General features: G+C 31.1%; 1 protein-coding gene across 1 annotated transcript in view; it reads right to left on the bottom strand.

Annotated features, from left to right (window-relative positions):
- Positions 1-1,242: 1,242 nt before the first annotated feature.
- The window catches only part of LOC118201994 (uncharacterized), a 173,095-nt gene continuing 157,043 nt past the window's right edge, over positions 1,243-17,294 (bottom strand). Inside the window, exon 10 of the mRNA XM_035374147.2 lies at positions 1,243-16,173. Coding sequence (XP_035230038.1) covers positions 16,089-16,173 — 85 coding nt within the window. The 3' untranslated portion in view covers positions 1,243-16,088. The remainder of the gene's footprint in view (positions 16,174-17,294) is intronic.

The following is a 17,294-nucleotide window of genomic DNA, read 5'->3' as shown; positions in this document are numbered from 1 at the left end:
TTGCGTGACATCTGTACGTAAGGACAGAATAAAAGACTCTTTTAAAAAATTATAAAATTAAAAAAAAAAAAAAAAATTATAAAACTGGTAAATATCTTAAAAAATTATAAAACTGGTTTAAAATGAATTCTGGAGAGAATTTTTCGTGGCGTCTGTACTTACGTATCTCGCATAACTTAAAAACGAGTAGCCTCCGAACGTTGAAATTTTGTATGTAGGACTGCTATAACATGTTAGATGTACACCTCGTATTTTGGTTGCAATCAGGCTCACCAAACGTATATAAATATATTTATATATCCCATCAGTTTCTTTACTCTTATATGTTTGTAAATTGTGCATTTTTTGCTTTAAAAACGATTGAATTATATAGTTTTTATCTTCCGGTTAAGGTTTTTATGCTTTTAGTAAATCTGCAAGCAATATTTGTACAATTATCAACAATTTAAAAGCTGTTTAAGTGCGGTTAAGGCTAAATTTAAATAACATGGCGGATATATTTGTTTACATTTGAAACAGCAGAATAGTAGATTTGTTGCCAGTCTAGAGAGACTAAGCTTCGCAACAACAAAGATAACGCCTTCATTTATTATTGCGAATTAAATCATGTTTAATCCTTTCTGGAATTTTTTCCGAGGAAATAAGTGCTTAAGATTTACTTCATAATTTTTAATACAGATATGAGTTTTTATGTATTTTTGCCTTGTCGCGAAGTGATAACTGAATTAATTGAATGAGAAATACTGAATCGCCTGTGAAAAACTGTTTCTTTTTTCTTTTGTTTGCTTAATTTCTTTTATACATCATTCTAACTTTATTATAGCATTTAAATAGAACATGTGGCAACGATTAGATAATTCTATTCTTTAAATGATATAAATTTTGTGCATTATGAATTATAATATGAACGAAATATAATACTGTTAAGTGAATCTAGCGCCAGAGTGTCGCTATGGTAAACAAATAGAGTGAATTTTAAAGAATGCATTTATTCTATTGTGGTTTATGCGCTGTCGGCGAAGTATATTTAATTCAATCCAATAAGTAAATGAAATGCAAGAAAAAATGCGTATAATGTAATATTCTCTACAAGAAAATCATGGGGTGTACACATCAGATTTTTTTCCTATGGTTTTATTTTTAAAGGGATTTAAAGTTTCAATTATGCAGTATGAAAAAAATTGGAAATATGTAATTTTATTACGAATTTGTGATAATGTAAAACGAAAGATGACAACTGAAGACAAAGACACAAATTCATATTTATTATATAACATTGAACATCTTTACAAGGACTATGTAACTGACATTCTATACAGAAAAAAAGCCACTCGATAAAAATTGGCATTCAATAAAAGCATTCATATAAAATACAATAGCTTTGGCGAGACGAAGCACGCAGACGGAAAATAAAGGCGTAACTGGCGCTACTGGCAGCTTTTGAACAAGCGATGATACCCATCATAAAATGCTTTAAAATGCCAGTTTCATGGCAAATTTAGTAAATATGAGCATTTTGCATGTGTTGTCAAAATGAAATAGGACATAAAGCAAAAAGCAGTTGAAATGCATATTAATGTTCACATTCGGATTGTGTAAGGACCATGCATTAATTTCTGAGCAGATGATGAAAAGCATACAAAGGCCCACGAACAACAGAATTTTCAAACTCTTTCCTATTGTTTTGGTTTCTGAGTCGTGAATAAGTCAGTTAGAAGTTAAGGCTGCCACATTTTGTTGCGATGTGCTTCAAAAGTTGACTGGACTCATCTTGCTTTTTCAAGTAGATAAATACACATACATATTCATGATCAAAAGAACTTCTTACTATGGTTCAGTTTTTTTCCCTAAAAATCAAATAAAGTAAACAGCAGCAGAAAACGACCTCGAGGGTAGCATGCCACCCATGGGTCACCAGTTCAGAAAGCCGTTATTTAATTAAACTTTATCCTATTTATAAATGTTACATAAACATTGCGTAATATTCAGTATTCGGTATTATCCATTGCTTCACGTAACTAATATTGGTGTTCACAAGGGCTGGACTAAGCATTTTGCCGCCCACTGCAAGCTCTGCGACTTCTAAATTCGGCCTTCCATCCAGAATTCTAACAATACGGCTGCAATTGCATTGCCTCTGGAGCCAGCCTTGATGATGGAATGTATTATCCAATGCTACCAGAATCATTACTGTACGTTATTTAAAAGCAAAGATGCAGTAGATGTGGAATTATTAGCTCAAGAAACATGAACTGCCGTGTATTCAATGTAAAAGTTTACGTTAATAAATTCCTGTGCAATTTCTAATTATGAAAGGCATAGCTAGAAAATAATGGTGAACATGATTTTGATGAAACTTTTTACTTACAGATCAGTTAACCAGCGCACTTTTTAAATAATTATTTCATCAAAATATATATACATATAATCAATGTACTATATTTTAATGGCGAATGAAAATCATTTGGTTCGATGGCCCTTGTATGCTTTTCTAGAAATACACACACACGGAAGCACATACATATATATACAGTGCTCGAACTAGAAATAATAAAATCTTTTCTGACCAAAAAATTCAGCTAAGTGAAAGGAAATTTCTTGGCTAATTTCTTTGGTGAAGATATTCATTAAAAAATACTGTAAATATTAATAAGTAGAGGGCTAGATTGAAAATATTTTCGTTTTAAGTATTCTTTAATGATGAGTGAAGAATAACACCTTTCACTAGATTTAAAATTAAAGTAAATTAAATTAAAATAAAATGGATATATTGTTAGTTGCATCAAATAAATAATATTTCATTTGAAATATTAATTTTTATGAAGTGAAGTACTCAATTTCTGTATCTTTCTTTCTGTCATATTTAGCTAATCATTGAACTAATTATCAGTGCTTTAAATATTATTTTTATTTGTTATGCTAAAAATTAAAAATTATAAAAATGTGCACTAGAAAATATCTGGTAAAGTTGATTGAAAAAACTGTGAATAACATTCAGGTATTTCCTCTTTAACGAATCATCAACATAATCTTTTATAACAGTTCTTGAAAAGTTACCTGTGAGTATACAGATATTGTGAAATTTTTAGGCTATTTGGATTCAGTTTGTTACATTTCAATTCATAAAATAAAGTAATGGAACATGTTCTTTAGTAAGACACTGTACACCATCTCTATTCCCCAAACATGAAGGTCATTCAAAATTAATATTGTACTGAGTTGCATAGCTGTGTATTTAGTAATGCGAAAATTCAGAATGGCATTACATTGCGTTGGTGACATGCAAGAGAACTGTTGTTAACTTTGGAAGAGGTGACAATCCCAATGCTAATAAATAAACTACTGTGAAATAAATGAAGACGTAGAAACAGAAAAGTAGAGTTTAGTTTTTGTCATAGGTGTCGATAGGCTCATTGGTTGAAAAATCAGCATGTTAAGATTCCAGAAAAGAAGCTGATAAGCTCGTAAAATTATTATATACAAAAGCTGAACAACACGTAAAAATGCACGAAAACACAAGCACACGTTTTACAATTAGCAATCTAAAGTAAGAGATTAAGGACGATATGTAAAGGGGCTTTTCTGTTGCAAAGACAACACTCATAATAAAATGATAGGTAGTCTTCTCAGTTAGTTATATTGGACAATATTGAATTAAGCTGTTAACGTAATGAGTAATAGAAGTTTCTTCGCGGCTTTTGGCTTACTGAAGGAACACCTACTACGTGGAATCTATTTCGAGTCAATTTGTTATCTCAAGACAGAGGTTCAGAGTTGCTTCAGTGTCAACGTGAAACTTCTATGACTGCGACCGAGGATTTCTATGACCATGACTGATTTAAGAACCAGTGGGGCACCCAACACTATTCGGTTCATTTATATTTATTTCTTCATCCAGCTCGTATAAAAGTAAAAACAAAAATTTTTTTCTTACTTTTTAATTTAAACGTGAGAATTATTATTGTAGGATAAAACAAAGTAAGTCTAAGTTCTAGTAAGTAATAGTTCTAGTAAATTAAAGTTTTTCATGCAATAATTATGAACATAACATACACTGGATATAATATTTTAAATTATGATCATCATTTGTAATAAATTCCAAGTTAGGTTTATTCTCTTGTATGTTTGGATATTGCATATTTAGAAAGAATTAAAATAATACTTACATTCAGATAGTTTTTGCGCTGCTTCCTGAAAGGAAGTGGAATACTGTTTGCAAACATTTTTGAAATGTTTGCAAATCGTACTCCACTTCTTGCAGTTTAAATGCAAATTCTGTATGACATGTTCAGATTTAAGTTTTGAGTATCTCTTTAGTGTAAAGAAAACTTTCCTTCTTTTATCTTAAAAAAAAAAAAAAAAAAAAATGCATTACATTTTCTTACTAGTACACTTTATGGAATGATAGAAATCTTTTAGCTCGAAAATGTGGTTATCGATTGAACGAATTTATCCATTATGGATTCTGAGATCGATATGCATTAAGAATAGAAAGACAAATAAAGCAATCCCCGGAGAGCTATCGGTTTTCTAATTTTCCTAAAATGCATCGAACCTTGATTTGTGATAGAAGGGCTCATTTGATGGCTGAAATTCAAGAATATTTCCACTTGGGTGGAGTGTTTTTATCTTTCGTTTTTAAGGCAGATGTTCTTTTTGGACAGAATATAATTAATCCAACACTGAAATTTTGCAGTTAATAATGCTTCTTTTAAAACTCTTCTTTTCGTTTTATCAAATTCATTTTTACAGATATCCGTTACTTATATCTACGAGTTACAATAATGTCGCTTTGAAAAAACTATTGAAAAGAAGTAAAGAAAACCGTTCTAGATGGTAACTACCTCTTCAGGTAACACCGTTCTAGATGTTACTAAAAGAGGTAACACATTAACCGAGTATTAAATTCTTGCAAGTAACTTGTCTTTGCTCAATAACTAGGACAAACTCGTCGAACAATGGAAAGCAAAATATGAAATATGATTTCTAATTGTATTCTTCTTCTATTAAGTTTTGCAAAACAAGATCGTATTGTATTTTCTTATATTTTTCACATGGATAAGTGTACTGAAATGTGGTGTTAGTTATTACCATTGAAATTCCTCGAGGATTTGTCCGGGACATATAAACTGAATATAAACAGAAACCTTGAGCCCCAGGTAGTTTGGGGATTAAAAACTATACATAAACTTAGTAATTTGATATTTTTGTCTACTTCCACTCATAGGTTTTGTTTTCAGAAGATGACGAGTTTTATTTTTTAGGAAACCTGCAAAAGATTTTTCAAATGCACAGATTATTAGCTGCAGAACTTTAACATCTACCTCAGTGCAAGTATGAATTTCAAATATAGAGCTTGAAAACACAATGCTATGGGATAATGCCTCCCTTTCTTACAGCAAGCCGAAAGATAGATATGGTATTCAACATTTTTTGTCTGAGATGATTACATAGCACTATCTCATGTCGTACAAGTGATGGCCATCCTCTGTATAACTTTATTCTTTCATCCGTTAATATCTAAGTTTTCGTTTAAACACCGCAGTTAACCTCAAATTTTCCCTCCTTTTTCGAAGCAATGTCTTGGAAATTAAGTTGATTTTTGATGTCGCAAAATATTCACGAAGAATCAGAGCAATCTGCAAAGAGCTTCTTTGAAAAAGGGTCGAACTGGGCAAGATATAGGACCAGCTAATATAACTATTAATGCAAATAATCCTTACCGGATTGCATATTAATAAAATGTCTACGTAAATAATCTAAAGACAGCTATATTTTAAGATATCGGGGGGGGGAATGCTGTTTTAGGAATAACGCTAAAATTTTCTTTTGGTTTGCTAGCATCATTAACCCTGCTGAGAAAATTTAAAGTTTTTAAACAGGTAAACAGGTAAAAGTGCATTGAGCACCAGAATCTTCACTAGGGAATCGAACAGGTACCCCATTACACTGTTTTTATTCGTAAATTGATCACAAAATCAGATAACTAGAAAACGTGTTCCTATAGGGGGTAAAATACCACAAAGGCGGATTCTGTAAATGTTGTTAATTACAATGCCGTTATTAAAAAAGGGAGGAACTTCTTGTCTAAGCGCTTGTGCGACAACTGAATTCTAAAATCTTCGTTTGAAAATAAGGAATATTAAACTAATGTTGCTGACTGCTCTTTCTTTATTAACAATTAAACAGAAAACAGAAATAAAATTACTATTACTGTTTTAAACAAAGTTTAAAGTTACTGTTATAAGGAATGTTTAAAACAACGTTCTGTTTTAAACAACGTTTAAACAGGAACAAAAACTTACTATAATTTCCATATTTAATACTCTAATATCCTTTAGCTTAAAAAATATTTTTAACTGAATGAATGGCTTTAAACTAGATAGTGGAAAGAGGGAGGTGTCCTTTGAAATAAATTTCTAATAAAATATCTGAGCTCATTTTGCTGCATCGGACCTTAACGGGAAACCTTCTTTATGATTTTTCAAGTCTTCCAAATATTTTCGGTGTTACCGAGCTGTTATTTTTTAAAATTATCCTCTTAATATAGTTGGACCAAATTATAATTTGAAACAGGTTTTTGGTCTTTTTAATAATTTTATTTGTATGATTCTTATTTACTTCACCACGGTTTAATTTTTATATCGAAATATTATTTTAAAATTCGTAATAGGATTAACGTGAAAGATCCATTATATCCTCTCCTACAAAAAACCAGTTCATTCTCTTAAAAAAAAAATCTATTTAGCTATACCTGGTTAAACACTTTTGCTTAAGAATTCCTTTCACGTGTTCCACTCTCATTAACCTCTTTCCAAAAGAATAATTCTAAAGGTTTACAGTTTTAGGTTTTCTAATTTCGTTATATCTTTATCTGCTATAAATCTAAAATTGTCGAAGCAAACCTACGTAATTCTTTGTTTCATTAAAATTGTAACAGAATCATCTGCGAATGAAGAAAAGTCTATAAAAAGTTAATGTTTATAAGAAATAGAATTTAAGTATTGGGTTGTTCTCTATTTAAAATTTAATGAAACAGTATATCAAAAGACTGCTATGTAACTCGAATAGTTCTTCTTGTAAAATTGTCAGCCACATCAATACATTTTGAGCATAAAATTAAATGCTGCCATTTAGCAAGGCGACGGATGCAGAAAATGCGAAAATGAATGGCAAGCAGATTTCATAGTTTTTTTGCTGATACGTTGAGCATTTTAGACGAAATAAAACAAAGCATGAAGAGAGATCTAAAAGCAGAAAATAAAGTAAAATTTACATGGAATGTTATTGTTCGACCATAAAAGTTGAGAAATACAAGTAGTGTTTCTATAAATGCGTCACGTCAGGGCATCATGTGAAATGAGCCTTCTTAGAGCTGAAATTGTCTTAAAGCCTCATTTATACTAGTTCATAAGTAGCTCCAATTGGAATATATGTTAATTAATCAAAACACGCATCCTTATTGAGGTCATACATTTTAAAGAGTTTGACCACGCTACTATGTGGTAATATTCTTTAGTCACATGGAAAGGACATTATGTTGCAATCTATTTTATCTGATTAACTCTTTTTTGAGCAGAAATAAAAACTCTTAATATATTTTGTATTTAGAGTAGTATAGCTAAAGTGAGACAGTCTTTACAGGAAACTCTAGATTGCTATTCGGCCGTATAGCTACATGCCTGCTAGTATCCGCCGGTGATCTTAAACAAGGTTTAGATCTTAAATTCTGTGACCCCTCGGCAGGTTTTATGTTAGTTAGTATTAGATTAGTTCTTATTTTTCATCTTCAGTTAAAGCCCAAGTGAAGGCTACTGTAAGCCCGAGAAGGGGCTATCTGTTCGTCTATTTTGTGTCGGAATTAAGGGTATATTAATTCTTCCTTGAACTTGTCATTTGCTTACAGAACTCTGCGATAAGTCGCTACACAGTTCTTCAGTCTTCTAGTCCTCAAAGAATTCCAAATAAGCTAGGATATTACAACTTTCAGAAAATATAAACATGAAAGGCGTTTCATTTGCAAGCAAAGTGATTACAAATGAAAATTTTGCTTTTACAGTAACAACAAATTTTTTTAAAAATTATTAATATTTCTTTATTTTACTAATTGAGTGCAAGGCATTTTGTATCTTCGGCTTCGGCTAACTATGAATTAATCCCTAAAATTCTAAAAATATATATGCTACAACTGAGCTAGTATTTGACTTGCGTTATATTTGCCAGGATACATTAATTGGAATTTTACGATTTTCGCTTATAATTGCAATTTGTTTTTTTTTGTATTGCAATGAGTGCCCTTTCCAATGATAATTTAATCTAGAAGTGAGAATGTATAGAAATATTTCACTACGCTAATCAGTATAAATAAGGCTTTAAGCTAAACATTATATATAAACTACATACTAATCACAAAAGCCCTTGGCGCATTACAGCGCAAACTATTAAGAAAGAAAGGCCACTTTGACAATAAATGTTTTGGCAAAACACGAATATACTTCTTACCATGCGCTAGGTTTCTTCGGTTGAATTCAGATCGCAAACAGTTAAACCATCACCAGGAAGGTGCTACTAAATTATTGCATCATATAATGAAAGTTAAAAATTGCATTTCAGTGGATTTAGCCACTTAATTCAACATCGAAGAAAAGTAGCGCATGTTTACAAAAAGTGGCATTTTGGCACAGCGATTATCTACATGATAAAAACATTTTAATCATGGCTAACCACCATCGTGCTAAATCACTAGCACAGAACTAACATTTGTGTTATATATGCATGCTATTTCCCACCCACTTTGATAAACTATCTACTCTAGGTAACTTTTATGATTTATAAGAATAGCATTTACCAGATTTTACTATTTCACAAAGAGAAGAATAAAGTAATTGACAGTTTCATAGAGTGGGTTAGGAATATGTACGTAAATTTATATACATTAATAAAATACTTAGTTCACCACGCTCATGTAATAGAAGCACTTCGCCATTTCTTTCGTGAATTTCACGGCTTAAAATATTTCTATTAACCCAGTCCTTGAAGCAAACATTAAAAAAAAAAAAAAAAAAAAAAAAAAAAAAAAAAAAAAAAAAATCTGAAATGTTTCAGATTTTAAATTACGTCCAAAGGGGCGTTTTTTAACATTTTGTGTGTTACCTTTCTTTATTAAATATCATGTTCCTCGCACTTAAACCATAAGATCCAGTGCAACAGCAATATCGCAAAATAATTTTAAAACGAGCATATCTTTAGAATTTCCGATACAGAGACTCACGCGCTGGAGATAAAAATGTTTTTTCTGCACAACGTTGCCATTGCTCGCTTTGAAATCCTTGAGTTTGTTAATCAAAAATTCGTCAAAGTTTTAAAAAATAGGAAATCGATCCTAAAACAAATTTCAAATTTCAAATTTGGTCTTCCACATACTCATATTCGTTGGAGGATTACGTTATTCAAAATTCGATAATTCATCTTGATTATCATAAACATCAAAATACTTATACTCACTATTTACATAAGTTGAGATTCGTTTTGGCTTAGTAAAAGAAATAAACACTTCGGGTATATTTCAGTCATTAAAATGATTGGTACAACATAAAGAAATAGTTAGATATAGCCTTAAAATTTTTTTATTTTCCACACCAGAATTCAAGTTTCATTTCTGGTTAAGACTTAGAGCCAGACGGAAAAGCCAAGGAAATGAAATGAAGAAAAAGGGGTTAAGATGTATGCAATGGTAGAAGCCGTGGGCAGGGACAAGTCAATAAACACAGATGTTTTACTCCACGGCGCAAAATTCTTACCTTGGATACGAGTTTTGAATATATATATATATATATTAATAGCTTCATACTTAATACCTATTCAACATTTCATAAAATATTTTTGTTGTCTTATATTCTGAGAGTAACATATTTATATAGGATCATTGGTATTTATTTAAAGTAATTAAAATTGAAAGCTTTTATTAAAACAAATAAAGTAATTTATTTAAGCAAGAAGCATTGCTAAAACAGTAAAGCTTTTACTTTGAAGTGTAAAATTTGAATGAAATGTTGTGCTAGGAAAGGCTTATTTTTGAATGAATATTCAACTAGTAAAAGCAAAAGCCATTTATTTAAGTTTTTTCAAGCAAAGAAAATCCTATTTATTTTATTAAGATTTTCTAAAGTTTACAGTTTTGTAGAGTTGACAGTTATGCTATCAAAATCTTAATCTTCTTGTAATGTCTGAATCAAGTTGATAATTGAAAATTATGTTTTATGAATTTTCCTAGATCCAGCATTTCTAACAGAAATTTTTGTTTAACGTTTATTTATTCTGACAACATTGAATTATTATTCAATATGCAAATATATTGTTTGTTGTCGTTATTTAGTTTCGTTGTATGATACACAGGAATAAAATAATGCGATTCTCAAAATTAGTTTTACGTAATTAACGTAGTTTTTTAATAATAAATATTAAAATAATTCTAGAATTTTACTAAATACTAAACTCCATAAAGGATTTAGTTTTAATATCAAATCTGTAATTAAAATATAAGTGCATTTATGCATTTAGAGGGAAATATTAATTGGAATTCATTACATCACTTCGATTCTATTCGTTTACGATCATAGTTGCCGAAGTTGCCTATTTCATTTCCATTATAACTGCAAATTATTGATTTCATTTATCTGTCGTTAACATGCTGAAAGTTCTTTCCGAAAGAGAAAAGAGCTATTAGAAAAATATTCCGTTCTCCTAATGCTTCCTGTGTACTCAGCTAAACCAATACTATGTTAATCTATTCTTCTTTCTTCCTTTTTAGACAAGTATATGGCTTAGGATTTCTATCAAATCTACACATATACCTAGATAGATTTCTAACTAGAGCGTGGTGAACTGTCTATAATACTTCAGGGATCATTATTCACATTAAATGCTACATTTTAGTTAACAGACATCTGAACACTGTGAACACAGACTCACTGTGACATCTGAACTTTGCCAGTTGACTTATTTGCTGGAAGCTTTGAAACTTCATCAAAAAGACTCCATACAAACAAAGAATGATTTTCACAAAATATATATATTTCATTATACCTCTTAAAATAGTCCATTATAGAATTTTAAATAAAAATTTCAATGATGCTTTACTGGGGAATGAAAATTTGTTCCCTCGTTATTGTTTCGTTATAGTATGATCACATCAGGTTCGATAATAATGTAAATGGTAACTAGAAATTTGAAGAAATCAGATTTTTTGGGGGAAAAGAATAAATAAAATAACAAATGACAATGAAAATTATTGAAGTGCATATAATAGGAAAGAATGTGTTGTTGGTAGGTGAAAATTATAGGGTTTCATATAAATTTCTTACTAGGTGCTTTATGATAAGGAATTACTTATTTGCATGAAGCATTTTTAAAAGAAAAAACAGCATTTGTTCGCAGGATCTTATTGAAGACACATTTTAAGCGGATTTTAGACCAGATTTGGAAGGATACTAATTACAAGTACAGAATACTCCCGATTGTCCGGGTACGGATTATCCGTGCGTGGCAGTGCTCACGCACGCAAACTCAACGTTGTGCTCGAAACGAACACGCAGAAGTCTGAGCATGCTCTAAAAACCGTTAAAATGCGACTTTAGGTTTTACTGTCCACGGTTACTTTGTACAATTCGTTTTGTATCTGCATAGTCGCAGGCATTATTTCAGTTTATCTTTAGCATATTTTTTGTTTCCTACGTATTTTCGTGCATAATTTTTTCTTATTCTTTAAAAATTGATTTAAAATTTCAAATCAAAAGTAACTCCTTTCTCCCCCTCCAAAAAGAAATAAAAAATAAATAACTGAAAGGTTTCAGATTTTAAATTACGTCCAAAGGGGCTTTTTTTTTTAAACATTTTGTGTGTTACCTTTATTTATTAAATATCACGTTCTTCACACTTAAACCATAAAATTCAGTTCAACAGCAATATCGCAAAATAATTTTAAAATGAGCATATCTTTAGAATTTCCGATACAGAGTCTCGCGCTCGAGATAAAAAAAAAAATTTTTTTTTCGTATATTGTTGCCATTGCTTGCTTTGAAATCGTTTTGTTTTTTTAATCGGAAATTCGTTGAAGTGTTACAAAATCAGAAATCGATAACAAAACAAATTTAAAATTAGTGCTTCCACATGCCCATATTCTATTGAAGATAACGTTATTCAAATTTTGATGGCTCTAGGTATTGTTTTATCACATCACAGTGCGAGAAACATACATACATTTATGCAGATTCTTCATTATTTAATTTCTTTAAATATAATACAGGGCGATAATATATGGTGGCAACGATTTGAAAAGTGATACAGCCTTTTAAAGTTTTGGACGCAAAATGCCAAAACCAAATTAATAGTCCTTCAGGGCAAGTTGCCCGTTTGGACTAATAATACCGGTTCAGTTACGTAGAAAGAACTGCCTAACATAGAAATAAGAAATTTGATTGGTAAAGAAGTCAAGGCAATAAATGTAGTTGTGTGCCAAAAAAATTAAAATGTAAAATTCTTTCGATCGGGAAAGCATCGAGGAATGTTTAGATCGAGGAACGATTCGACTGAGCTGGGGTTTCAGAGCTTGATGCGAATATCATTCCAAATGTCAGAAGAATAAAAGAGGCAGAGAGTGATACTAAAATACAAGCAAAGAAAATACTGAAAATTAATTAGTCTGAAACTGTATTGGACTTTGTTGACTAAAGGGGATTCGAATATAATGATAAAATAACACTTCAAAAAATACGGCGTGAAATCCGATGAATATTGGCAGGCTTTTAAAAATAATGTAATATTACCGATTTTTTAAGAAATAAACGCTTACAATATTCGTGAAAATGGATAGTTTGGATGATCCGCGACCTGCTTCTCCAGCATTAGCCCGGATAATCGAGAGTACGCTGTATAATATAATAAATAAATAACAAATAATTTATTATTATAAATGATTATTGGAAAATTAAATTAGATAGCTTCCAGAGATCATATATAAAAGAAGTAAACTAAGATTATTACAACTCCGTAAATTGTAAGAAAATGATATATAAATAAAAATATAAAATTATATACAAGTTTCTAATGATATTTTAATACAGTTAATTTGAAAAAGAGATCCAAAAGATTATTTGAGTTTAAAGAAAAAAGGACTTGAAGATAAAAATCTAACTTAATTCCTAGAAAACTAAACTTCTGAACAAATGCTGTCAAATTATTCAACATCAAACAGATAATGGGTAACAATATGACTATATTATGGATACAGCAATGCATGCAATATGAACTATTTATAAATTTTAATCTCTCACCTGTTTCTTAGGTACAAGTTTTATGGCTAACCACATGTAGAAAAAGATATCTTTATATATGTATATATAATATAAGTATATATTGCGACAACTTCGTAAATATTTACAAGCATTCAACGTTGAAGACTGTACAAACATATAAATATGTAATGTCTCGCTGTGGAGCTTATTCTTCGTGTTGAAGTTTAAATACTCAAGTTTCTAAGAACCACTGTAACTGAATAAATTCTTCTCTTACCTATGAATTCCGATATCAAGATTTAAGGCTGAGTCACATATTTAAGACTTTGAATAAACGTTTTGTTAAGAAAATATGTTTGAAACGTTTAATCTTTAAATTCCATTAAGGGGACAGGGGACACTTAAATTCCCGTTCTTCGTTTGTCAAAGATTTTTGAAAATTAAAAACTATGCTTAAATTACCTTGTGTTTTTAAACCGTTCTGTGCATGTTATGTATTTAACTTTTGGATGCTATGTATTTTAACCGTAAACCGTTTCATTCCAAGATCATGATCGATCTGAGTCACAGTATTGGTATTTATACTATACCTTCCTCATACAGTTATAAAAGATCCTAAAGCAAGAGGTAGAGTTGAAAAGAAAGTATCCTTGTATAAGTCGGGTGGGATTAAATCCGAAGACTGCGGTGGCTACCACATCAATGCGTCTTTTCCCCATTCTGTGTATCCTGTTCTTCTTAATGACGAATTTTCATTGAGATATTTTCTAAATGACCTCGATAACGGCCTCAACTGCGACAAAAGCGTCCAAGTAAATCCCCCCCCCAACAAATGATGCACGCATATATGCCCTACTAGCAAAAGTGGATACGCTGAACATTCGTGAAGTAAGTAAATAAAAAATTTAAAAAAAATCTGAAAGTATTCAGATTTTAAATTACATTCAAAGGGGCGTTTTTTTCAACGTCTTGTGTGTTACCTTCCATAAAATTCAGTTCAACGGAAATGTCGCAAAATAATTTTAAAATGAGCATATCTTTAGAATTTCCGATACACAGTTCAGCGCGCTGGAGATAAAAAGGTTCCCCTCCCCCTCCGTACAGTGTTGCCATTGCTCGCTTTGAAATCGTTGAGTTTGTTAATCAAAAATTCGTTAAAGTTTTACAAAATATGAAATTGACAATAAAAGAAATTCCGAATTTCAAATTTGGGCTTCCACATGCCCATATTCGCAGTAGGATTACGTCATTCAAAATGCGATGGCTCTATGTACCGTTGTTTCATCACAATGCGAGAAATATACCTACATTGATGCAGATTTTTCATTATTTAATTTCTTCAAATATAATGCGGGACTCTAACATTTGGTGGCAAAAGTTTGAAAAGTGAAACGGACATTTATAGTGATGCAACGCAAAATCACAAAACGAAAACAATAGTCCTTCAGGGACAAAGCCCCTTTGGACTAATAACTAAGCAAAGGTTCACTCTTTTAGTGTAATGAAACTTGGCATTGGTAATTTATTCTAATTAAAGTTATTCACGTATTTATGAACAACACTGTATCCTAATGCCATTGTCATGGATCTGCATTCACATGAAATACATGTTATATACATATTTATGAAGTACTGCAAAACAAAATGAAGCTAACAATTCTTAATTTCAGCGTCCTATGTCCCCTTAAATTTCATCTAACGAATTCAACAGTTCCTCTAGTGTTTTATTTGTTTCCTACAAATAAAATATTGACTTGAACATTATTGCTAGCATTTGATGTTGCATGCTTGAAAGAATAATGATCTTATGGTAATCGCGTGATTATGAAACATGTCAGTTATGTTTATGTCAAAGCTCGCCGTACATGTTATGTAGCCAATGAATACGCACATCACGTTTTCGCATTTAATTTAGAAATTATGCGCAACAGTCGCGTTTGCGCTTCAGCTGTTTTGAGCTTTGAATGCTGAATGCTAGGATAAAATGATGCACGCTGTGTTAAACAGAACATGGAAAGAATTTTCGAAAAGTCAGAATGGTATAATTTGTAAAATATTTTATATATGTATTTATCTCAGCTTTGTTCCATTTCTCGACAAAAACAATGTTTACACACATATCCGAGCCTAAATTATTTAAAAGAAAGAAGTAAAAACTATTTCAATAAATATAATATTTAATAAATGAGGGTATGACTCTAACTTGACTGAGAAAAATATGATTATGTTTCACACTGGATTTATAGGACTGAGACACATATTGTCTTTAGTACATGGATTGTACATAGTCATATATACTTTTTCAGCTTTACGGAAAAATTGGTAATATTCATTGTTGCATATGATTAAATTAACAACAGAGTTATTATTTCTGTGTGCTAATGCGTATACCACAGTTGTATTTGGAAAATCAAAAGTCCTCATTTTCTTCTTATCGAGAGAATAATATAAATATTTTTTTAGTGACTCAGCCTTGCGTTAAATCTAACATATAATCTAATACATGCCTAAATTTCCGGCATTATTTCTGCTGACTTGCGTATCTGTTTATAGTGTACAGAAGGGTTATCACTGCACCAGATTTAGAAATGTGATGTTTGCAAGATCACAGCAACAGACAAATGCAAATGTTTTGGTTACTCGGGACAGATGAGGATCTGGACGAGAGAGTCATGGCGTAATATCTTCGTTGGAAAGGGCTCACAGTGAGGATAATACAGGTACCTTTATCTTTAAAACATAAAAGCATAACGCTGAGATGGTGTTATGAACATTGGCCAACTGCTGAAGGAAAGTCTAGTTGGGAATGTAATAATAACGACTTTTAATTGACTGCTGACACACGCACACCATCGCATATGCCATCGTGAATTCTACTATCCTATGAGAAAAAAGGCATTAGAAATCTCATATAAATAGTATATATTTATACATTTCAGCAATACAGGGCAAAAAATTGTATATCGTAATATCATGGTAATAAACAAACAATAAATTATTATATATTTATAGAAATCAATGAATATATATATATATAACTAATAAATATTTCTTTAAATAATTAATAGTTATTAGTATTTAAAATTTTTTAAAATATAGGCGTACTGGGCTATAAACCTGACTTAAGGAATAAGCATTTTAGTTTTATTCAATTTGCTTAATGCTGTTTTATACAGTTATAGCGAAACTTCAAATGGAGGAAAATTGGATATAACGAATTTTATATGGATATCTTCGACTATAACTTTTTGTGTGTGTTTTTCCGTGATTCTTTCTAGAATTTTTGCAAGTTCTAGTTGGAAGAGTCCTAATCTTTAAAATTTGCTTTAATTTTAAAGATTAGGAATATTTTAGCTAAAACCTGCATGTTTAAGTTATTAAAACGTAAAGCATTTTAACATAATTATTTTTATATTTACCCTCCTCCCCCACCCTACCCCAATCTTTTTATATGGTTTGAACAAAACTATGCGAAGTAGGTGTAACACACAGTTCTTGGAAAACAAGAGCATACAATAAGCACACCTTAGGGGACCTTACAGTGTCGCAGTGACCACTAAGCCGCTAAAAGAATTTGAATGAGCTTTTAGATTCCATTCCATTTCTTTTGCTCCGCTATAAGCGTGAGCTCTGTTTAAGGCTGATGCTGCGGTGATTGTAATTTTCTCTATTCAGGTAAAAAGGGAAGAATGAATAGGTTCTTACGAGCATGGAGCTTGATAACATATTGAAAAATGAAAACTTCATAATTTGTGCTCATGGAAAAATTTTGAGGCGAAGAAAAATTGGAAAAGGCCGAGACTAGGGCTGTTAAATTGCTGAATTGGCTCATTATTCACAGAAGCGCAGTTTCCCGATGCCTGTAAAAATGCTTCAGACAAAGACCGATGAACTTGCTAAACACTTTGGAATGTCTACCTATTTGGGCTCAAATGGCTGGTTGGGTAGGTTCAAAAAGCAGAAAAACATTTCTTGAGGAAAAATTATCACAGAATTAGGCAG

Source organism: Stegodyphus dumicola, chromosome 4 (assembly GCF_044657685.1).
Source record: "Stegodyphus dumicola isolate Sdum_Otavi_A_Nest chromosome 4, ASM4465768v1".
In the NCBI taxonomy this organism is placed as follows: domain Eukaryota; kingdom Metazoa; phylum Arthropoda; class Arachnida; order Araneae; family Eresidae; genus Stegodyphus; species Stegodyphus dumicola.
This window is presented reverse-complemented; position numbering and strand designations above follow the sequence as displayed.